At 46.0% G+C, this 23,545-nt stretch overlaps 2 protein-coding genes and 1 long non-coding RNA gene across 4 annotated transcripts in view; 2 read left to right on the top strand and 1 right to left on the bottom strand.

The window, feature by feature from the left end:
* Positions 1–17,877, bottom strand: part of ehd3 (EH-domain containing 3) — a 29,036-nt gene extending 11,159 nt beyond the window's left edge. Inside the window, exons 1-3 of one of the 2 annotated variants that reach the window (XM_064340189.1) lie at positions 16,947–17,877; positions 13,908–14,084; positions 10,769–10,866 (exon numbers count right to left, since the gene is read on the bottom strand). In XM_064340189.1, the coding sequence (XP_064196259.1) occupies positions 10,769–10,866; positions 13,908–14,084; positions 16,947–17,173 (502 nt within the window). In that variant the 5' untranslated portion in view covers positions 17,174–17,877. The remainder of the gene's footprint in view (positions 1–10,768; positions 10,867–13,907; positions 14,085–16,946) is intronic. The other variant, XM_064340190.1, reaches the window with a different exon arrangement.
* Positions 310–1,120, top strand: LOC135257453 (uncharacterized). Its single transcript, XR_010330653.1, has 2 exons — positions 310–439; positions 667–1,120. It is a non-coding gene; the product is annotated as an uncharacterized LOC135257453 (long non-coding RNA).
* Positions 17,878–20,911: 3,034 nt separating the features above from the next.
* The window catches only part of galnt14 (UDP-N-acetyl-alpha-D-galactosamine:polypeptide N-acetylgalactosaminyltransferase 14 (GalNAc-T14)), a 75,291-nt gene continuing 72,657 nt past the window's right edge, over positions 20,912–23,545 (top strand). The window contains exon 1 of the mRNA XM_064340186.1: positions 20,912–21,245. Coding sequence (XP_064196256.1) covers positions 21,114–21,245 — 132 coding nt within the window. The 5' untranslated portion in view covers positions 20,912–21,113. The remainder of the gene's footprint in view (positions 21,246–23,545) is intronic.

Genomic DNA, 23,545 nt, shown 5'->3' with positions numbered 1-23,545 from the left:
CGGAGAACACGAACCAGGAAGTGCATCTTTGAACTGAGGCTCAGAGAGCCTTTGAAGTGGCAGCGCATACACAAAGACGGAATCGCGCCGTCGACATTCCGGGGGGCGGGGCCTCAGACGGACGCGAGGCCAGCCGCGCCGCGCCGCGGCACCGTGTCAGCGTAAACACAGCTGCGAGAGAGGGGGCGGCCGCCGAGCCGGGCTTCGCCGCTCAATCAAAACACATTCAAAGGCCGTACGGGGCGGGTTGTTTATTTACTATGGCAACGCGCCAGTTTCTGAGACCTTGTGCCTCGCAAAGTGGGTAAAAAGTCCTGGTTATACAAACACGGCTCTCCGCATGTTTCACAGTTTTGACAGTCGCTTCGAACTGAAATTCAGAAGGAAGAATGTTACGGTACGGAAAATGACAACTAATCTCTGCACTGAGGTGGTCATGGTAAGACTGTTCAATATATAAGCTGATCAAAAAAATGTATGCATTTCTTGACCGATTTAGGCTATTAAAACAAAAAAGTGTGCCATACATACTGTATATGCTACAGGCTACATGCTCTTAGGCTTGTAATAAGATCATTTGACTGCAGAGTTTATTTGGGACACAATGTCTGGCTAGTTTAACCGTTAAATAAATGGGAAATGTTTAATGTAGCTGTTTATGGTCAGGTGGTGCGGACATGGGCCTCATTCTGGAGCTTCGGGCCAGTATCGCCTCCATATTTCACCTGCCTGCGGTTCCACACCAGTGAGCGGACACCTGGAGCAGCGCCAACAGGAACACCACACACCTCCCATCTTCGTCTGGCTGAAGACTTTACAAAAAACCTTTTTACATGAAAACATTTCGACTCAGAGACACTCTCATCCAGGGACCCGTGCCCCACTTAATGAGATTCTGAGAGCATTTGTTTTTGGCTCATTAGATACTATAGAATGAATACTGAAAAACCCTGAAAAAGTGTTTCAGTCTTATATTTACACTTAAAGATTTACATTACTTTTTTTGCTAACAGTTTGCCAGTGAGGCGAAACAGTTTGACTCATTTCATGATTTGCCAGAAGGGTAGGAAAATTTCACTTGACAAGCAAACGATAACTTAAAACAATCAAACACTTTCTACTTCAGAGAAAAAAAAAAAAGATTTTAAGTCTCGTTACAAGACTAAAAGTTTCAAGATAAAACATTTAAGGTTTTTGCAGGGAAGTGTACCCTGAGATGCTTTCTCCATGAGAAAGTCCACTTTCCTCCAATGGAATGCAAGGCCATCAGGACGTTGGGAGCCCTAATCGTTTAATTGGCCGATATGAATGCTCGGCCTCTCAGTTACCAGACGAGACAGCGATCGAGCGGGTGCGGAGAGCAACCCTGTGAAAGAGGGCCATTGTTCACTCGGGTGGGGAGCAACCTGGTTTAAAAATCATCCCACATTCTTTTCTTTCACAAAAAAAGAAGTTTGCATGGGTTTGTTTACTCGTCTGGGATCTGAAAGGCTTTCGCTGCTCGACACAAAGCCCCTTGATTGCAACTTGACCCAGAGGCCCCGGACAGCCACCTACGGAGTACGGAAGCGTAGCTCTGCAATTCTGACCTCTGAATCCCAGGACTGTCCTACAATACCGCATTCACATTAGGACTGTAATTATTCATGAAGTTCCGGCAACAAAAGGTCCTTTCTCCCCTCCTAAGTAACCACATTCAGATCATGCTGCTGGTTATTATTTGTGGAGAACGTGGACGGATACAACTACACAGCATAACATATGATAGCCTACATGAAGTGAGAATAAAGTATTCATAAGTCAAGCTCATAATGACTCCTATACCAGTAGTGCCCTAGTGAAGACTGAAAACCCTGACCAATCAGATGTTAAAGAAACACAGATTCATTGAAAGTAATGCACGGCTTTATACACTGTGGTTGGTGAGTGCACGGCCACTTGGGGGGCAATAGTCTATGTACTTCTGGTAAATATTAATGTCCAAGGCCAGGAATGATATGATAATATAATTTTCTCTTGGGGCTGGGAATCTTACCCGGCAGCACTGGGTGAGTGATTCCACTGAACCGACAGCAGAAGGAAATTTATTCCAGCCTCAAAGGATTCTGGGATTAAACAGCCATTTGCGCTATATTAGGACATTTACTGCCAGACTGTACCATCAATACTTCCACTCATTAATTAATGCGAATAACGGCTAATATTCAATATGCATGAGGCGAGAAACAGTGAATTAGCTTCAGTCAGTGAAGTCAGTTCTGAGGAGCTCGGGCGGTGAGCTACAGTCAGGCCATCACAGGCCCTGTGCTACGCTGGTAGCCCAGCGTGAACAGAAGAAGGGCGCTGCAGAAGGGGACGATCGTTCATTTTTCGGTCAGGGTCAGGGTAGATTTGCGTCAGCGAGAGCTCCACGAGTGAAACATCATTGCCCTTCTTCGTCGTGCCATCTGTCCGTATCATTGTGTTGATGTCGTAGCTTGTTGTCGCGCCCCCTATTTTGACTTGACATTACTCTCTGACCTAGCCTATGCTTACTGTGTAAACTGGGCTTAATGGGTTCATGGCTGTGAGTAACTGTTACATAATGAGTATTGTACCTTATCGAACCTGTGTTTTGTAGTTGTTCCAGTGACCTTCGGTATGCACTCATTGTATGTCGCTTTGGATAAAAGCTTTTGCCAAATAAATGTATTGCAATGTGTTCCTTTCCACGCCAGCAATGCAAGCGTTTGCAAACAAGCACTGAGTTTTTTTTTAAGCTTCTCTTGCAATGTTTGCTAAAATGGTGTAATTTAAAAATATAGGTGAGGGGTGAACACTGGTGACAGCGATGAGCGGTTCTTAAAGTGCTGGTGGCAGTCATAGCATTCTGTTCAAATTGCTGAATTAAGACAGTTTTCTCAACCACCACAAACAGCACAGTAACCAGATGCGACACCCCTCCCCACCCCCCAAAAAAAGCTTTTTTCTTAAAATGGTATCTTCCTAACCTCTTCCTACAGCCACACAGCTGCAAAGCTCGTCAGACCCACGAACCCCCAGAAAGGCGGAGGTACTCTGCACAGCGACATACTGCAGCCAGCGCTGCGGAGCAGGAGAGTTTGGAGAGCCCAGCTGTGAGCGGAAGCCCACAGATGTGAACCCTGGGTGGGGTACTGCTCTTAAACTCCGTGGCCCGTCCCGCAGCAGAACGGCTCCAGTGAACATCCAGCTGTGAATCCGAGCGCAGCGAAAGCGGACGCGGTTATGAGTCGTCCTTGACTTCCGCCATGCACATGAACAAAGCGGGGGGAAAATGTGTACCAGGCTCTTTTCTTCGGGCAGCAATTTTTTAAATGATGGTAAAAAAAAAAAGACGAATAAAAGCGGCTGTAAGGCACTGGCTTTTCTGGAGGAATGTAAGCGAGGCAGAGCTGGGTCTCCAGGGAGACGAGCTGGCGGAGCGACAGCGTCCAGCTGCCTGTTCCCTTCTAACGCCGTCTGTAACGGGCTGTACAGCCAGCCGCTCAGAGAGAGGGGCGAGGTGGACGCAAAACAACACCCCTGCAACCTAAAGGAGATCAGCACGGGAAGTAGCGTCCTGATGCCCCCCCGTACCTCCATCCTCATTGAGTTTGTGTGTGTGTGTGTGTGTGTACATGCTAGTGAGTGTGCGTATGTGTGTGTGTGTGTATATGTGTGTATGTGTGTGCACGCGAGTGTGTTTCTGTGTGTGCATGTGTGTGTGTGTGTGTATGTGTGCACGCGAGTGTGTTTGTGTGTGTGCATGTGTGTGTGTGTGTATTGCAGATTTATCACCTTCACAGCCTTGATACGTGCCCTAACTGGGGTCAAAGATGAGAGTCATTTCAATCTGCTGGCCTGCTGTGCTAGGCCAATAAGTCTTAATGAGTCTAAGCACCAGAGCACAGATGGCTGCACCTTGGCTACTGATGTCAACACGTTCCTCACCCCCCGCCCCCCCCCCAACTCCCTTCCCCGAACACGTGTCACAAAAGGACACAGAGTGTGAGCGTGATGCATGAGCATGAGACTCCCTCTATACTAGGCCTTAACAGCACTCTCAGTCTGGGAGGCTCCGACACAGCCTGAGGGATTATGGGTATTTCCGATAAGAGGATTTAGGAGATAATTTTTGAATTTGGAGAGTTCGGGTCATGACTGTGTATGAAAAGTTGCGCAGCAAAAATGATCCTACTTCTGCAGAACCAAAAGACAAAAGACAGAACGCTTCCTGTAGGTAACCAACAGGATGTTGCACCTCTCCGGTTTCAGTCACAAAGTTATTTATTCAAGTTCATCTAAAGCGTGCCATTATACTTATCCATGTACGCCTTTTTACCTTGACTGCTAACAAATTCCCCATCGGGGAACTGAACTGAAATAAAACGGGGGAAAAAAAAAATTTCAAACCTCCTATATGAACTGGCCGATGAGATGAATTAAATCAAACCTCGTCAAGTCACTTGTTTAGGAAAACAGCTGCTGCACGCGACAACACATAACACAACCTTCTCACCAAAACAGAGAGAAAAACTTCCACCGCACCACAGATCGACAGCAAAAGTAAAGGCTAAATCCACAATAGGAAGATTAGAAAAGTGCACACTCTACATACAATGCGGAATATATATATAGCAGTAAATTAGTGTCATTTATCATGTTCCGTTTTTAAAATTAGTTTCACCTGAATGCTGACTGGAGTTACTTGGCGTACTCCCGCAGGAAATGAACGGACATGTTGAGAATGTGGAATGAGGAGCCAGCAGAGAGGACTCGCTCAGTGACTGTAAAGAAGAACCACAGGAGAGAAGCTCTCCATGCCCAGAATGCTTTAGGACATCCCTGCACTCCCTAGTGCGCAGAGCCAGCTAACAGTGCCTCTGCCAAACCTGCAGCGCACACATTACCCAGCATCGCTAATTTCAACAGCCACTGCAAAGCCGACGCTATATTATTACTATAATTTACTATGCGGCCGGCCTTACCCGGAGTAGCTCTCTATTAAGGCGAGACGCATTAGACGGCTACACGCGAAGCGCTTCCAAACCGACGGGAACGTTGACACGCGATGGGCCAGTTACACGGAGACCGAGCGGCAAGCCGAGAAATAACACCGAGCATTACACGGACATTAAAGTGCTTAACATTGATTTATAAAAACCTAAATTGGCTCACCCTACACAAGAGCGTTCGCTTCATGGTGACAAACAATAGCAAATGAGAGAAATGTTATTCTGAATGGTACCGATGTGCTTAAAGCACCTTTAAATGAACCTTACACCTGAAATGAATTTTATTTAAACTTACACAGCATCATATTTTAGCCAGAGTTCATAGAAAGGGCAAGACAGGGCTCTGAAGTCTGAACTGGTAGGTTCTGAAAGTGTTCCCAGAAGCCGATTCAAAGCTTCATCTTGTTAGCAGTCTTGGACAGGCACACACGCCATTTTCAAGCTGTAATTACATTTACCCTGAAACAGAAACGGGCCTTAGAAAACCTCTCAGGGTCGAAGCTCGGCCGCAGCGACGCTATGCCGCGCCTCGTCCTGTAGGGGGCGCCGTCGAAGCGATTGCTGGATACGCCCCGGTGTCTGAGAGAAGCATTTCGCGGCGTGTCGCCAGCGGGGCCCGGGGGCTCCGTAGGCGGGGCGCGTGCCTCGCTCATTAAGGGCCGGGGGTCCGCCCCGCCGCTAAATCCGGCTGTAACGAGCCCGTGCTAATGAGAGCGCGTCCTGACCCAGGGACACGGGACAGGGGGGGAGCCTGCCAGGAACGCCGCGTAGCGCATTAGAGCCCTGAGGGGGGTGGGGGGGTGGGGGGGGAATGAAGCAGCGTTTCCACACTACGACACACAAACGCACCGCTCGCTCGTCCAGGGATTCTGGAACGACGGAGCTCATTCCGAACACCCAGGGCCTAGGAAGAGCGGGTCCCGAATGCAAACGAACGCCCCAGGACAAGGCCAGCGTCGCACGCCACGGGGACGACTGCAGAGTGAATGGAGGGGGTAAAAACCGGTATGACTCAGCTGGAAAACAGGGAACTAACCCCTGCCACACCCCACCCCAACGCACCACCCCGCCTCAACCCCCCTCTCCCCCCCGCCCCCGGGGCGGAGGAGACGGGGTAAACGACGGGGTAAAGGGTAAACTCGGCCGACCCCGGATTTGCATTTCATTTCCCAGTGAAAAACAGTCGCGTTCCAAAAACGTCGGACCAACAAGACGCTGAGCTACAGTCACGTCTCGCACCGTCACCCTGCGTGTAACGTGTCCTCTTCTCAGAATTTTATGTGATCCCGCTGGTTTCCTCTGCGGCGGCGCGAAAGTTCACACTGAGGGTGCAGGATCGAGTTCTGTGGATAAGGGCGGCGGGAGACTAAATCATTTTTTTATTTTTTATTTCTTTTTGTTTTGTTTAGTTTTTTTTTTGGTTAACACCCATTTCCTGTCATTAAGGCCCAGAGGGTGTGAATAAAAAGACAAGTTGCAATAATAAACAGGGGCAAATTAAAGGGTCCGGGGCAGACTTGTGTTTGCAAAAAAAAAACAAAAAAAAAACAAACCCCATAACCTGTAATCAGAGGCACTGGAGCGTTCTCCCGCTAAGGCCGGGTAAGATAACCGCTTGTGTGGAAATGTTTACTGCACAAGTCTCTTCAGGCCCTCACCTCTTCCAGAAAGGGCTTTATTTCACACAAACACAACAGCTCTTTCCTCTCATGCCTGCTCTGCCTGCCTGCTGATTTCACACCACTGTCAGCTCAGCTATACCTTAAAATGGAAGAAAAAGATACATTTTTGGCTCTTTGGTAAACTAAAGAGGAACAGCCACGATCGCCAATCCTGCCAATTCCAATAATCAAATGTGAGCTCTTCAACTGAGCAAATTCACCTCGGATAACTTTTGGTTTCATTCCCTTTTTTTATGAGGGGCATGTTTTTGGAAAAGGAGATTCCCAGCCTGTGAATCACGTACGCAGCCCTCAGTGCGCGTTAGCCGTAAACAGGCCGCGTCGGCTGACTGCGTCTCCAGTGCTTATCCGTGTTGATGAATCCTAAAACGGGGCCCGCTCTCCTGTGCCTCCCCGGGCCCGCAGCGGGGGCCAGTCTAAATGCAGGCTAATCCCAGGGCCTTGTGGGCCGGCCTCCGGGTGGATGTTGTTTCAAGAGGCCCCCCCGCAGAAGCGGACGAACGGGCCCAATGGAAAGTGCTGACGAGCCGCGCGGCCGGCGATTACCGCGGCCGGCTGGCCGTCCGACGGGCTCGCCCAACGAGACATGAAGTAACCGCTCGCTAAACAAACACGGCGACGAGAAAGAGGAGGCCGCGGGGGGGGGGAAGTGCCGCCGGCTGTTTTTCGGGAGGGGTTTAAACGCGACGCGTGCACAGGCAAGCCCCCCCCTCCCTCCCCCGCGTGTCCCTCCTGACACCGCCCTCCCCCCAGAGGCTCCTGTAGAGTCAGCAGGTGGGAGCAGGTGACTTGTGGGAGGAATATGAGCAGGCAGGTTCAACTGGGGTCAGGGAGATGATCTCCTTGTGACAGGGCTGCCCAACCCTGTTCCTGGACATCGACCGTCCAGAAGGTTTTCATTTCGGCCCTGGTTTGGCTCACCTGATTCTGCCAATTAGCAGCTCAATGAGATCTCTAGCATTTGAACGAGGTGTGCTTTGTCAGGGCCGGAGTGAAAAACCTACAGGGCAGTAGAACTCCGGGAACAGGGACAGGCATTCCTGTCTTATGAGAATGAATCGGAGGCTCTTCCTCTGAGGCATCGGAGTCGTGTTCGAGCCACAATGGATTCCGTGCTGCATACTATCTTCCTTCTCATTAGTGTCCACTGCATCCACATCCCGCACAATGAGACAGAGATGCAAGGCCAAGATCTCTGAACAAACAGAGCTGTGCAGACCAGCCAGAAAGCACAGGGTTTTCACTGCTAAATTACCCTTTTCTTAAAAATGTTTTTAAATTCGAGCTGGTCAAACGTTTAAACAAGAAGAACACCTGAGAAATGCTAATAATAATAATATGCTCAATATACTCTCCAGGAAACCTGATCTGGCGCCTCGTCTGTAACCTTGAGACCGCCCAGGCAGTCACATGACCAGCTGCATGCCCTGCACCCCACCCCCTCCGGGGTTAATAGTGAGCCGATAAGGCCCTTATCTGTTCACCACAGAGTTCCGATTCTCCTGTTAATTAAAGAGCTATGACAAGCAAACTGGCATAAGGGCACAGAATAGGGCTGCTCCATTCTATACAACCAGCTACCCCCTCCCTCGCATGAACCCCTGTAGCCACACAGGAAACGGCACCCACCCCTTCACCCACAAGTGAGCCAACTTCCGTCACTCAACAGAGGAGGAAACGCCGCTTACCGCCATCTCTTACTTTACACAGAGAGACGTCTGAAGCGGCGCGAGGCCTTCCGCTATACCGCCGAATATTCGCTTTTACGTTTAAAAAACGACGAAACGGCCGCGCAGCAGACAGCGCTCGCTTACGCGTCACTCTTACGCGCTAACCCCCGCGAATCGAATTCCGGATGGCTTGAATTCAGGGCCGCGTGTTGTTGCAGCTGTGCTGCCTTCCCGCGATTTGGAATTCGTCCAAATAAATTCGCATTAGCATATCTGAGAAAAACATACAAATTTTTGTCGACGATACAACTCCAGCCAGGCGGTTCAGGTGCCGGCTCGTGTTTGCCAACGCCTAGCCCGGCACTCGAACAGGATTTACACCACGACGCTAACCGCTTCCAGAATTCTGCTTAATGATCCAAAATAAGCCGTGATTGTCGGTAAAAAAAAATTAGGTGACGACACCCATTGATACAAATTCCTTCTGCGCCGCTGCATATCCTTACGCTGCAGATAGGCTGGTGTACATTGGCAGTTACAGGGAATGGACTGCAGCGTGAATATTTCGCACAGCAAATGTGGAAACATTATCCATTCGGGATCGAGAGGGGAGAAGCAGAATTTTAATTTAAATTCAAACCCGAGTTCTGCTGCTCCTGGGAGAAGACGAGACACAATGACCTGTATTGTTCGCTTACATTCCAAACACAGCAAACACAGCTGCGAATATTTTACTTTCACTTGCATGTTATAAAAACCCAAAAACAGACATACACCCATGAACTGAGCACAATTAAATCAGACCAACAAATGGATATTAAAAGATATTAAATCTGATGTATAAAAAAAAGGGTATTCCAACTTCAGTTCCATGTAAGGGCGTTTGTCGTCACCAGAAATATGTCGCCAAGAAGTGCGGTATGCTCAGCTTGCTTGATATTTTCACAACAAACAGCGGAGGCACTTGGGAAAGGAATGTAAAATACTTTCCTTACTTAAAAAGCAAGTATAGGGGCACAGTATGACTCACAGCACCCAAAAACACACAAGTACTCAACTGGTTATGCAAATAGGTTCCAGTGAGTGAGGTCATCAAACCCAGAGGAAAAAGCACAAGACCCCGCCTCGCTTTGCATGAAAGTTAAACGCGCACACGGTTCACTGGAGGCAAATTGTCTATTTAAAAGCTAAAACGGCAGAACTGCAGCCGGCTGGCTGGCTTGCTTGTGTCCACTAGTCAAAAACAGATGGCGTGCTTGTCAGCGCAAGTATTCTTTGTTCGCCTCCTCGAAGCCAAAATAATCTGCGCATAACCTCCCATACTCAGTAACGCACACATAAACACGACGGGTATAAATCTTTAAAAATCGATGAACGACGCTTTCAGCGACATTACCGGAGTCACCAGCGCAGACCGCTCGCGTTAAACACGACCGGAAACGAAACCTAGTCTGAGACGGAAGCCTTTTTTTTTTTTCCCCCTCTCCAAGCTGCCCTTTGGAAAGGCGATAACCTCGAACTTCGCAGCACGTACAAGACGAGCGCAAAAGCGCGAAGCTTTTAAGAGCCTGGTACGACAAATCGACCGTGATGTCAGGCCATTCCAGCGGGCAGCCGTTCATGAAAGGCCCGTGTTATGGAGCAGCGTGTAATACCCGGCGCGCAAGGCCGAGCCATTATTCACCGCTCATCCGACCGGCTGAGCAGTGAAGGAGGCTTGTTGACCTTTAACGGCTTACAGATTCCTGAATGAGAGGTTTTTTTTTCTGGACTCGGGATAATAAGAAGCAGGGCAATCTCAGGTCTCTCACGCTTTAATATCCGTCAGAGGGATCGGAAATCAGCGACAGCACAAAACGGCTGACGCTCGAACCGGGCCTTCCTCCCTGGGGATGGACGGGGTCAGCGCCGGTTTGAGGACAGGGCCCGTCCGCGCCCCTGCCCAAACACGAAAACCTCGACGCGAACGGGGTTTAGTCACTAACGGCGCAGGTGTCAGGATTTCCATGTTCTGTCGTGGGGTAAACAACCGTCTCCAACCACACGCCCGCACCCACACCGAACACAATGGAGAGGATGACAGACAGATGTCTGCACTCTGCTTTACAGATGCATGTTATGCTGCAGTGAACTGCTGTGTGTTTACCTGTCCAACTATATACTATACATACAGGTACAGGCATGTTATATAGATATATAATATATGTAACAGACACATCTCACATGAAGACTTTGCTTTTATCATGACATACCAGGATAGAATTGCATGTGCACTCACACATATATGCAGGCATGCGCACTCACACACACAGGCAGGCACACATGGGCACACACACATGTATGCTAATACAGGAAGCACTCTTGTTTCCTGCACTAAAGGTGAGAGGGCAGGGTTTCCTACCTCTGCTGATTCTCTGCTTCTCTCCGGACAGGATGCCAGGGGTGTCGATGACGCTGATGCTCTCCAGCACGGGATTGGGCAGCTGGGCGCACACGAACCTGCAAGGGGGGGGGGGGTGTGTGGGGGGGTGTTGTTGGGGGGTGGGAGGGGGTAAACGTGACGGTCAGTGATGCTGTGCCTGTGCTGTACATGCCCTCTCTCAGTGATGTCACTACAGGGGAGAAGGTGCATGGAACAACAGAACGAAAAGGAGAACATCCCACTCAATTCAGCCGGTTTAGAGGCATGATGTACAACACGTCCCGACATATAAAAAGGGGGATAATTCACGATTACCAAAGACTCTTTCAGCATTCTGAACACAATAGGTTGGTATGAGAGCAGGGCATAAAAAGGAAGCTTAGCATCCTTTGGTCACATCTCCCCTAAAGCAAACAGCACAGGACACAATCCATATCAGCGTTACAAGCTCCGGCACATTCCGCCCGGGCAGTTAAGACCATCCTCTCCCTCGCTGCTGACACAGCGAGGCCAGGCTCTGCGGGGTGCACTGAAGGCAGGCATCAGGGGTCAAGAGGTCATGTGGCCTAGGAGAGAAAGTCCCAGTGGCTGCCAATCACAGGCCATGGAGTGTACGCATGTTTTCATTCCATCCAATCACTACTCCTGCTGAATTCACTAATTAACACACCTGCAATACATTACATTAGAGAGGAGGGAATGTTACATTACAGCCAGAGAGGAGGGAGCTAATCAGTGAAAGCAGCAGGTGTAGTGATTGGTTGGATTGAAAACCTGTGTAGTCTCAGCCCTCCATGGCACATGAATGGGCACCAGTGGCCTTGAGCAAGGGAACAGCCATTAGGGCAGCGTTAAATAAAGCCACTATTCATTTATAGTCTGGTGATAACTTCCTGTGAGAACTCACTGAAAAAACCATGCTCACTATTACACATCATAAAGGCACTGACTACATACTGCCATGTTAATCTCATGCATATGCCACACAGAACATTTTTCCCTCACTCAGTTTCTGAAACATGGTGTCAACATAGCGTTTAAAGATAATAATTTCAAGATGAATAAGTTAAATGTCTTGCATTCTCGAGGCCTGCTGGCTTTAGACATTACTATTACTAAACGCAGCTGTCTTTTGCAAACTTTTGGCACTGCCAGTCTAACCTTTGTGTTTAATTACAGGATTCCACAAGGATGATTTATACAGCAAAACTTCAAACTCGCACTACAAACTCGCACTCAGTCCATGTCCTCCACTCCTTACTGTTCTCAAACCAATGCAAAGACATTAGATATATACATAACCTTACAACCTTCTGGGGGAATTCTGTACAGCATTCTCATTCTTAATTTGCTGCCTCCTGTACTGTAATCAAATCAAATGAACATCTACCGACTGTCAGACCTGGGATGCACAATTTTTGCCATGTTATTACAGTACACACTCTCTCTCTCTCTCACACACACACACACACACACAGAAAGGGAAAAACTGAACCAGCAGTAAGAAGAACTTTTGGAATGTGCATCAGGTTCAAGAATCACCACTACGCCATCATGTCACCCTGCAATGTGACAAAAAAAACAAGCCCAAGTAGAGCTACAGTCGGGTGGAAAAGTACCTCTCTCTCTTTCTCTCTCTCTCTTTCTCTTTCTGTCTCTCTCTCCCTGTCTCTGTCTGTCTCAGACACACGGTACCACAGAGGGCTGGCGTATAGTGGTGGGTAAGTGAGGGGAACACCCACGGCTTTGAGAATCTTTCACGGGTGCCCGCTACAACGGGCGTGGTCATCAACGCTTAACGTGGATATGCCCGTGCGTATGTAATTACCCTGTCCCCTCTCTGTGTGCGAGACCACAGCACGTTTCCCATTGTGTTTCTCACTCTGGGGCACTATGGCGAGCTGTGAGTCATGGCCAAACAAAGGAATTTGAACGGACCACTAATCTGAAAAAGCAAAGACCCCCCCCAGACCATGCTTCAGCAATGAATCACGGAAGTCACCGGCTGCTACAGCTGGGTTTGTTCCTTTCGGCTAGTATGTCGTGTGGGTATCTGCTTTTGGTACCACTGATTGTCACATACTTGCCAAATGTTTGTGTCCCTAACAATCTTTCCCCTTTGTATGCATGGCAAGCTTTAGCACTGAAAGGCTCTGAGAGGGAGAGGGAGAGAGGGAGAGGGAGAGAGAGAGTGAGAGACTACATTGCGGAAGCTGCCAGCGTCAATAAGCTACAAAACTACAAATTAGTTTTTTCCGATAGTAACAAGCCTTTCAATGGATTAACATATTTTATCCCTTTCATGCTCCCAGCTAGTGTGCTTTGATTTCCCATATAAATCTCAAACACTGCCTGGATTTCAGCAGGACCAGTGAGTGCATTCAATAACTGCTGAGGGGGAAAAAATAAATCTACATACAGAAATTTAAATAAATAAATAAAAAATGTAAAAACTGAAAGCTGTGTGTAAACTGGTGCACTGGTTAGACCAGCTGCCCTGAACCTGGGGTGAACTCGGCTGCCAAAAAAAGTGCCTGACTGGCACTCGAAGTTAAAAGCAAGGACGGGTGTCCTGCCCAGGGAGGGCATTTGAAGACGCAAGTTGTTTCTCAGCACAAAAAACTGGGACGAGCTCCAGCTCTGCTAGCAATTCATGAACTGCATACTGCTCCCAATGCCAAATCAACTGAGACCATGCCTGCATAAATCTGGTCCCCTGGTTGTCAGCTAAGGCAGAATTTTATCCCAGCTTTTAAAACTTTCAACATAGCCTAACCGGATGACTTTTTTTAACATTTTAAATGAGTATTCAAGTCAAATTCTCACACTTTCTATCTGAGCGTTCTGTTTATCCCCTAGTCATCAAATGAAATTCCTGATCAGAAATTAGTCTGGGATGTTTCCCTGACACAGTAGAACAACAAACAGATGTTGAGGAAGCCAGGAACACGTTAGTATGAAATTAAGGGGTTCTTAATTAAACATTATCTATGCGTGTGGAACTTACATGGTGTCCAACTGATTTCCAGGTTAAATCTAGGTCTACCCAACACACAGAGCAAAGAGAGCGACGGATTGGGCAGTGGCTAAGGGGGGTGGGGAGGCGGGGGGGCATCACCTGTTGAGGAAAGCATTGCCGAAGGCGTTGAGCTTGCGGAAGGGCTTTTTGGGGTCCACCACCAGGGCGTTCCCCGGGATCAGCCCCTCCACGTCGCCGTGCATCACCGCGATGAAGGAGTCCGTGGTGGGCTCCGGCCCGATCCGCATGCCGGGGAAGTCCTGCTCCAGGAGGTACCTGCAGGGAGACGGGGAGACAGGCGAGTGTTCTCAGGTGAGTCTGTTCTCAGGCAAAGCATACATACATTCACAATATGGGCATCACAATATGGATATCAAAAAAAAACAACACAATTTTCATATATGGATAACATGCTTACATACATCAAAATATACAACGTTATAAACCCTGCTAATTACGGTTACAATAATGCATTATACTGATACTTTTCCTCAAGTACATGTCATATTGAATGCATAATACAAGTTATAACCCATGTACTTGTATTATAAGGAATCAATTTGAAAAATGAATTTCCGCTGTGGGACACTCCTAATATTTTGGCCCATATAACTCTCCCTGCTCTTATGTAACAGATTAAAGCCTTGTCATTCCTCCATTACTCTAACGATAACCAGGAGCACTGATAAAAACCAGAGAAAGATCGTGCGGTAGAAACTGAGCACACACCCAAATGTTTACTCCCTCCGTTTGCTACTGATGGGGTCCGTGGGACAGGGAAGCAGCCCTATATGATAAGAGCCATTTGGGGTCAGGAGGGGGGTGCTGCTCTTCGTCCAAGACGCACAACTTAAACACGGCCTCCTGGGACGCAGGAGGAATTTCGGAGGGGGAAAAGGAGAGGCTGTTTTGCTTTCGCGGGACAGCGCAGGACCCCGAGACGGAGAGGGCCACAGCCGCGACGGCCTCCCTTGAGTCACACATGAATAATGCACCGCAGGAAAAGGGAGAGGAAACTGGAGATGCCCGGTAGGTCCTCTTTAGCAGGACAGGCATTTTCACACAAGCATTACTGCAGACACACAAGAACAAGCCAGACCTCCGTCCCACTGCCCCCATCCAGCGAGCGAGACACGCCACCAGGAAACACCGGACAGGATGCCGTCCCTCACAACCAAAGAATGATACTGAAGCAGAATCAAATTTATTCTTTTTTTTTTTTTTTCTTTTAAAGAGAGACACACCCATTTCACATGGGAAAGGCCGCTGCAACATGGCTGCCTCTCGTGCGTTCATATTTACTTGAACCCATTGGCTCTCGGGTCACACGAGGTATTTTTGGCCGGTGCGTCTTGGCCCAATTTGTTCACGCAGAGAAAGACAGACCCGCCGCTGATCCTGCCTCCCTGAAGAATTGACGTATTGGAAATCTGGTGCCCAAAACAGGGCAGTTTTTGTTATTCTGAAAAGTTTTCTGATTATGAAACGATGGCTACGCCTGCGAGGCGCTCTGCTCTCTGACCGGAGATAACGAGCGCTCGCCGGCACGCCTGCGGACCCGCGCTCCCGCCTCCCCGTCCCGGCGAACCTCCCGCTTCTCTTATGATCACAGCTCCTGGAAGCTATTAGCGACAGGTTGCCATAGAAACAGGGGAAGCTGCAGCAGCAGTAGCAGTAGCAGACCGGCCACGGTGAAGACACAGGGTTTAATGGCGATGGCCTGTCAGCTCACGGCGCGGCGAGCAGGGCCTACGTGTCCCCACGGCAACGGACGGTGTTCGGCGGCTGAAGGGGGCGCGCTCCACGCTGCTGTCCAGGCAGAGAGGCCACGCCCCTTGCGCAGCCTCACGCACACCAGTCACACGGTGGACAGCTCGCGGGGGCACCCCGACAACAACTCTGAGACACGCCGTGGAGCCTGTGATGCTTTTTGGACCCCTTGTGGAGTCGGTTACAAATTTATGTGAAATATGAGCCACAGAAAATCCAAATATTGATATTAGCATATGTTTGGCTATCATTTGTGTGTTCCTATACTTTCAACATTTTAACAAAGCTTGCCAGGGAACATCTGTCACACACATTAGGTATGCAGTGCAGAGATAGTGTCAATGTATAGATGTCAGCCAAAAGTGCCAAGTGCCGGTCCACTGCAGATTGAAACGCAGTAAACTGGTTTCAGATAAGAGACGAGGTATCATATTACAAGCATCTCACTGCGAACGGCGCCCGGTGACTAACTTACTATTACAGTAGTTTTTCTTTTCGACTGTTTTATAAGCGTTTTAAGACTGCCTGCTTGTTGTCTCTGACATATAAAATGTACGGCAAATGACATAAAACTGTGTGACCTTCAATGCCAGCATAATTTAATTTTAATGTTCAAAAAAATACAAAGTATATAGCTTATTTCCCACAGGGTTAGGCAATAAAAATGTTAAACCTGGCATTACAGAATGCCTACGTTCCAGTCCTTGTATGAACATACGGAACGGGGTCATGATGCGACTGTCCAGCCCATCGGGACCTCCAGGAATTTGGCCTGGCATATTTTTCTAAACGTAGGGGTCCTGCGTTTTCCCAGACTAGCTATCTCACTGTATGACATTTCTGCTTCGACTGATTGCACGCGCTGATTTTTCTACAGACAGTAGGCTATGTACCGGAATGTTCTCATCGCTGGGACTTTCTCTAGCAAATGACATTCAGGACGTGTCAACGCGTATAATGGCATGGAATATAGAATATGAAAAGGGATGCCAGACTCTAGGAATGTCAAGTTTGCACGCTGTACTTGAGAGAGCAAACAAGCCCTCTGTGTAAACATCAGCCCGCTTGCAGGCAGACGCTGATGAGAAAATGTTCACAATTCCTCCCTTGTTAATATATCCGATTAGCACTTCAACCTTGTTTACAAATAGCTGACATACTGCGCACCAAAACAACCTTGGATCCTATTATGCACACATCTTCGCCATTTACCACAATTATCAAACAAACGAATTTATTTTATTTTGCTGTAACTTTCCATAATGACAGCGGAAACACCAAGGCGGAAAACTAGGCTGTACCACCGGGGTTCTCAGCAGCGAACACCGCCGGTCAGTGGCAAGCCAATAAGCTTGATAATGAACGTACCGGATGAAGCTGGTCTTTCCAGTGGAATACTGGCCCACGAGCAGTACCATGGGCTTGTTGTCGAAGTCGGCATCCTCTAAGGCGGGCGAGTGGAACTCGTGGAATTTGTAGTGCTCTTCCAAGGGCAAGAGTTTGGTTTTGTACAGCTTCTTGAGTCCATCGCTGACTGTCTGAAAGACCTCGGGATCCTTCTTCCTCCTGTCATCGGTACCCAACCAGCTGAACATGATGCAGTTCGATAATCGATAACCTTAATACTTTATACAGATGATCTGTAGACTGTAGTGTTTTATGCTCTACAAAATATGAGTGTTTATCTACAACCTGCTTTCTGTTAACGTGGATTTTTAAATTTACAATTGCTTTAGCAGACGGAAATTCCTAGATGTTTTTCATTTCAGTCATAGCATTTTGCATCAGAAATTCTCTTCATTGGAAGCGATATCTTCCCAGGGTGTTCAAGGCCAAGCAAGAACGAAAATACATTCGAATAATTTTTTAAACAAATTTTCTTCGCACCTATCAACGACTCATACTGATATTTACATGCGTGTATTCATGGCGTCTAACTAGATGCCTAAGGGAGGCTTTTCATTCAAACTGCTACGTTAGCTAGCTGAATCCCACAAGATGATGCGCGTTGCTACCTAGCCATCAAAATAAGATCTCTTACATTGGAACACTGAAGCGCTTTTTCAACACAAAACACTATCCAAATGCTGATTTCTCTTTTTTACGAATTATAAAATAAAAAGAAATGTCATAAAACGGATACTCCTACTGCAGGGTGAAATTTCGGATGACCACGGGTCTCCCCGGCTTCTTCACTGCAGCAGATTTAAATGCCAGCCCTTCTAGAAACCTGACCCGAAAGGAAATGCCCAACTCCTGGCAAAGCCCCACCCAACAACCGGAGGAACTGAAGTCAGTGATGGCAGCGCCATCTTGGTAGACAAGCGTGACGATTTATGTATGGCTCCCCCAGCGGTCGTTGTAACGACTGCGTTTACGAATGTGCGAGTTTGAAATTGGTTGAAAGACAAGCTAAATGCATGCCAGTACTTTTCCTTTTCCGGTAATACTGTTTGTTTCCCTCCACATACACTCCAGAACCTGCGCCATAAGAGAAATAAAATAAAGACACCTTAGTATTGCCAGTTAAATCTGATGTCATAAACCAGATACTTTGCCATATCTTGCACTCATTACATTACCCAACAACCCATTGTCCAAATAATAGCATGACAGTCAATGACTAAGTTGTATTCTAAATCTTTCCCCTGTGAATCATCTGATGGCGCCGGCGTGGTTTGTGGTCAACACATCGGTGGAGAAGCAGTATTTGGAACAAATTAATATGTGCCTGCTTGTCATTGCTTAACGGCAAGCTGCTGAATCAGTGTAGGTGTAATTATTGGAATTTTAACGTTGAACAGTGTTTGAACGTTTAACTGTGCTTCTTGTCTTTGTCCTATAGATTTTGAGGCCATTTTTACTTATTGGGGTCAGTAAAGCAAAGCAGACGAAAGGATCATGTTTTGTTGTAAATCATTTAAAAATAACGGTATTGATAATTTAGACCTACTTGAATTCTGATTTCTAAATTCACTTAAGGCATCCTGACGACACCTGCTGGAGGCAATTCATAATGCACATAATAGTGCTTGTGCATAGCATGCCTACACTTCTTAGATTCTGTTATAATTGATAACATACAATGCGAACTCTCAAATTGAGTTAAATTGCTTAATTTAAAAGAAAAAAACATGATTCTTAAGGCCATGTCAAAATTTCCCACAAAAGCTTAGTACTGTCTTCAAGCAGCTGGTATAGTTTATAAACATAACAACGTAACAATTTAGATCTTGCTATTACAATAGAAAAATAAATAATATGAACATTATCAATTTAAAAAAAAATGGAACATTGTAAAAATTAAGCCAAGCAGTTCACATGTATCAAGCAAACTTGCTACAGTTTTCCACTTCGCCACAAAAAATACGGCTCCACAGGACCAGCAGTGCAGATTTGGCCATATGGCTTCCCAACCTCCTTAAATTAATAAAAATATGTTTTAAAATTTATTTTGTGTTTTATTACTGAGCTTTGACACTGTAGGCTACCGATCATTGGTCCCCACTCAGATTGCATCTTACAATTAACCATTAGAGGGCGCCGACGGACCGCGCTGTTGTCCAGTCCACAGAGTACTTTGTACCTACTTTAACATTTTATTACATTTTAAATTCATGTTATTGCATGTATAGCCTATTATAACCCACTGATTACAAAAAGTATGCATGACATATAAGTCAGCCCCTGAATTCATTATTTCACGCCCTCAAGAAATTAAATTCGGCTCGGCATGTGGATTAAAATTCAACCTGAATTTATGTCCTTTCATATGGTTTTTAAAAAATATCAGGAATTGCTTTTCAGCTTTCTTTCATGCTCTTCCTTCCATCCCCAGGGCACTTACAGTATAATAAGTCTGTGCTATGCTTTTGGATTAAATTGCAAATAACTTTCCACATGGGCACGCCATCTAACATTATAGGACCGTGCAAGTTCACATCATTCTTGTATTATCAGGCTTTCTACCTCTCTGTTTTCATCCATCCATCCAACTGATAAGCACACCTCAAATGTGTCGTACACAAGGAATGTGCTCATACTACAGTAAAATCTTACCAGCTGTTCCAGAAACAGACATGCCTCGCATGAAACACACTTTGTTGCCACTACTCCTAATTGCCACTGGAAAATGTGTCTATTGCACAGTAACCCTATTAAACCCCGTTGAAAGAAATGTTAATGTCACTTAGGCCACCGAGCATCGATTTCTCCGGGTCAGGTTTAATTTGCACTACATCACTGAGCTATAGAACAACAGTCAATTTGCCAGTTGTGCAAGATAACAGGGACACACATTCTCGCAAAACATTCAAATTCATAAAGCCTGCAACGAGTAGTGTGACAAAAAAAAAAAAAACGTGCACAGTGCTCTATTGTCATGCTAGCAGTAATCAACATCATATATTTGGATAATGATACTCCAGTATAATGCATTGCCGTTTAGCAGATGAATGTTATCGAGAGCGATTTACATTGGAAACATCAGGTGCAAGTGCAAGGACCAAGAATTGAAACACAGTAATAACCCAGAGAATACAAACATAGCCCCAGATAGTACGTACAAGAAGTGCAGACTAGATTGACAATTTGTCAACTACCCTATTGAACATTAGACTAAGTGTTAAAACCAAGAAAGAACCCGATAATAATAAGCATTAAACTACATTAAATGAACAGCGACAAAGAACACCAGGCTGAAAAGATGAGAAGTTACACCTAATTAGGCGCGAAAGCTAAATAAAAGAGCTCGAGGAGGTCAGGGAGAGTGGAGCTGAGGTCTGAAGCTCTAATGTAGGCTAATGATGTCACGTTCATGTTGTAGCATTTTAAACAGCAAATTTAAGAGCTGAAATACATTATAAGCGTGAATGGGCGCACGGAGTCCAATATGTCCACAAATTCCTCACCAAACATACAGACGTGAACGAACAGATGCGTGTTATCGATAAGACGGAACAACACAGCACAGGTAATTTATCCGCAAGATAGGTTTTAAATTACCTTAGCCTACACATTCCTGTAGCCTACAGCTGGGGGTGCTATAATATTGCATTTGAATGCAAACGAGTGCAATTATGCGTGAGATTTTGGGTTAATATAAACTAATTTAATCGTGCTAAATTTGAACAAACCTGGCCGTTGTTCCAATGTTACTAATGACTTGTTTTATCGCGGACACATTGGGATGTATCTATAATGAACCTGGCGCCGCGTGCTCTGATCTCCACGGTAGGTGGTGCTAAACCCACCAGTGCGAGTATCCCAAACTGGGTGATTTTAATCAAACTGGACGGCTTCCAGCGCAGTACCTCGAAGCTCCAGTGGGTCATCGCTGCACGCACGCAGTCAGGTCCCGCTCCAGCTCTGGAAATCTCGCCTTGTAGTCGCTCGCCGAGCGCGCGCTGCAAAGGAAGAGAGCTGCGGACTTACGGAGAAACGTGCGAGGGTGAAGCTTTCTTCTCGAAATGAATCACTCGTAGGTTGCCCCGCCAATACAGGGGCTTGTACAGCACACATTACACGTTTTGGAAAATGAAAAGGCTTTCTCGAAAGCTGACTTTGGCTTTGGCAGTTTTGTTCTGGGTTGCCGCTCTACTGTATTTACTCCTATTAAGTAGAAGGAAAGTATCTGATCTGGAGACAGAAGACGCTCAGGACAGGAAGGTAAGACCGTTAACAAGCTGACTTGCGCGAACACATTTCTCCATCTGCATGTAGCCTAGTACGTAACTTCGAATTTGCTGAAGGTGAGATCAGTGATTATCTTCGTCATTCTGGCACGCTGACATCTGTTAAACACAGGTTATAAAACATTTAGGCTAAATAGACTATAGACTGTTCCTAAGGCTATTTCCTATTTACCTAAAACATTGGATACAACCGATGGGTTACGTTCACTTCGCAATCCAGCTGTCATTGAAAAGTTTGTGTTTATAGAAAATATGTGTACGTGTTGACGGTCTTTGTAGTTAAACACATCTGAGCCGAACACTCTTGTTTGATTCATTATTGGAATCTGTGTGTCAGTGCCAATGGGAGATGGAAGAGATCTTGTAATTATTCTTAAATGTAGATGTCCAGGTATGCGTTTCACGTATCATTTCATACATGCATATTTAGAAAGCACTAAAATGTAATTCATGGATATTTGTGGGACATATCGCTCTTGGGCATTTTAGTTGAATGTTGCGCAAACATAAAATGTAAAAACAGCCTCGCTCTATAAATTCTACACGATACGACTGTGTCCTCTTTGGTGTGAGTGTCATAGAAGACCTTCTGTACCAAAGATTACGCGACTGCAAGAATGATCTAAATTTAGTTGTACAACTAAGTGTGTTGCATTTATTAGTTGTATAGTATTGTTAAGTGCACTTGTAAATGCATCAAGGGTGGCTGAGGGCTCGGTCAACGTTTAGATCATGTGTTAGTACGATAATTTCAGTAGTTTGTTGCTGTAATTAATATGGGTGGTTCTAATGCTTTTATCCTCCCGATGAAGAAAGAAAGTTTAAGTATGTTAATGTTTTTGACATAATACGAGTGTCTTGGCAGACAAAACATGCTGCGGTGAAAATATTTTCTAAAATATTATTTGTTTTATTTTTATTGAATGTCCTATGTAGTGTAGATGTGAGAATGGTAGAAAATATGGTTCTTGAGATTAAGACTAGACTGTCCTCTACAGGGGACAAAAATGAATTGCCAGGTTTTAGGAGGTTACGGTGGAACTGACAATTCTATTGGTGAGATGGACAACAGGACTGTTATGAAATAAACACACACACACACACAAACACAGAGAGAGAGAGAGAGAGAGAGAATAATCATTGCAGTATTTATTTTAAAGTCCTCATCTGTGCACGGCCTATTGGAGGATTGAGTGGTCTGAAAGTGGTACATTAAATTCTATTCATTCTTTAATAAATACTTTGTTTTCCCCTGAATATTACTCATTTGTAAGGATTCATGCACAGTTCACCAAATGCTTCACCTTCATATTTTAGTAAACATATTTAAAGTAAACATTCTGTTGGTGTCCTTAAAAGTTTAAAGCATAGGCTTGATGGAATGTTGGGTGTGTGAAGTGGGACCTCAGTTTTTGATTGGTGCCAAAAACTAAAGACAGGCCTTGCTTAATGTGAGATGTCTTTCTGTTTGGAAAGATAAGGCTGTCCATATGGAAATGTGTTAGAGTGTAGAAACCATTAAAATACACTAAGATGAAGAGTATTGAGCTAGCATGTTAAAAAAAAAATGTGTGTGTGTGTGTGTGCGCGCGTGTGCATGTTAGGACTGCGTCAATTTGTTCAAAAATGAAAGCAGTCCTAACATCATAAAACATCATGCAGCATACATCATTTTCCATATTAGCATAGTGGTGATAACGTGGCAGTAATTCAAGGTGTAAAAGTGGTGTGCATTTCCATAACAGACGTTGAACCAAGCTCACCTTTGAAGATCACAGCCTGCTTCCCCTTCCTGCACTGGACTGTAGAGGGTGCTATTTATTGTGGCGGCAGATCCAGAGATGCAGTGATATCGGAATCAGATTGGGCACAGGGTGGTCATGTTTTAAGAATATCACTGGTGAATCTGTCTGGAGAGGCTGAGGGGGCTTCGCTGTAACCACCTCCTGTTACCCTTGTGTTGAATATCTTGATTTCTAGGGTTGAATGTCTTGTCTTCTGATGGTGAATTTTCATTGCGCTCTGTGCAGTGGGTACTTTTTACATATCTAAATTCTTAAAACCTCACTCTGCATAGATGTGAAGCATATGAATGATTTGCTGACTGGGTTACAGTCGGTCGTAGTCACTTCACTGCCAGAGCAACAGTACTTTGTGGTAATACTTGGGGTGATTGGTTTTGTGCAATGTTTTTTTTATTTTATTTTATTTTTTAGCTTTTTTAGATGATAGCTCTTCCTGTATTTTGGTGGTACATTGGAGGAGGTAAATCTT

The sequence above is a fragment of the Anguilla rostrata genome, chromosome 6 (genome assembly GCF_018555375.3).
Source record: "Anguilla rostrata isolate EN2019 chromosome 6, ASM1855537v3, whole genome shotgun sequence".
NCBI classification, from domain to species: Eukaryota; Metazoa; Chordata; class Actinopteri; order Anguilliformes; family Anguillidae; genus Anguilla; species Anguilla rostrata.
The sequence above is the reverse complement of the archived record's forward strand: the minus strand, read 5'-3'. Positions and strand labels throughout refer to the sequence as shown.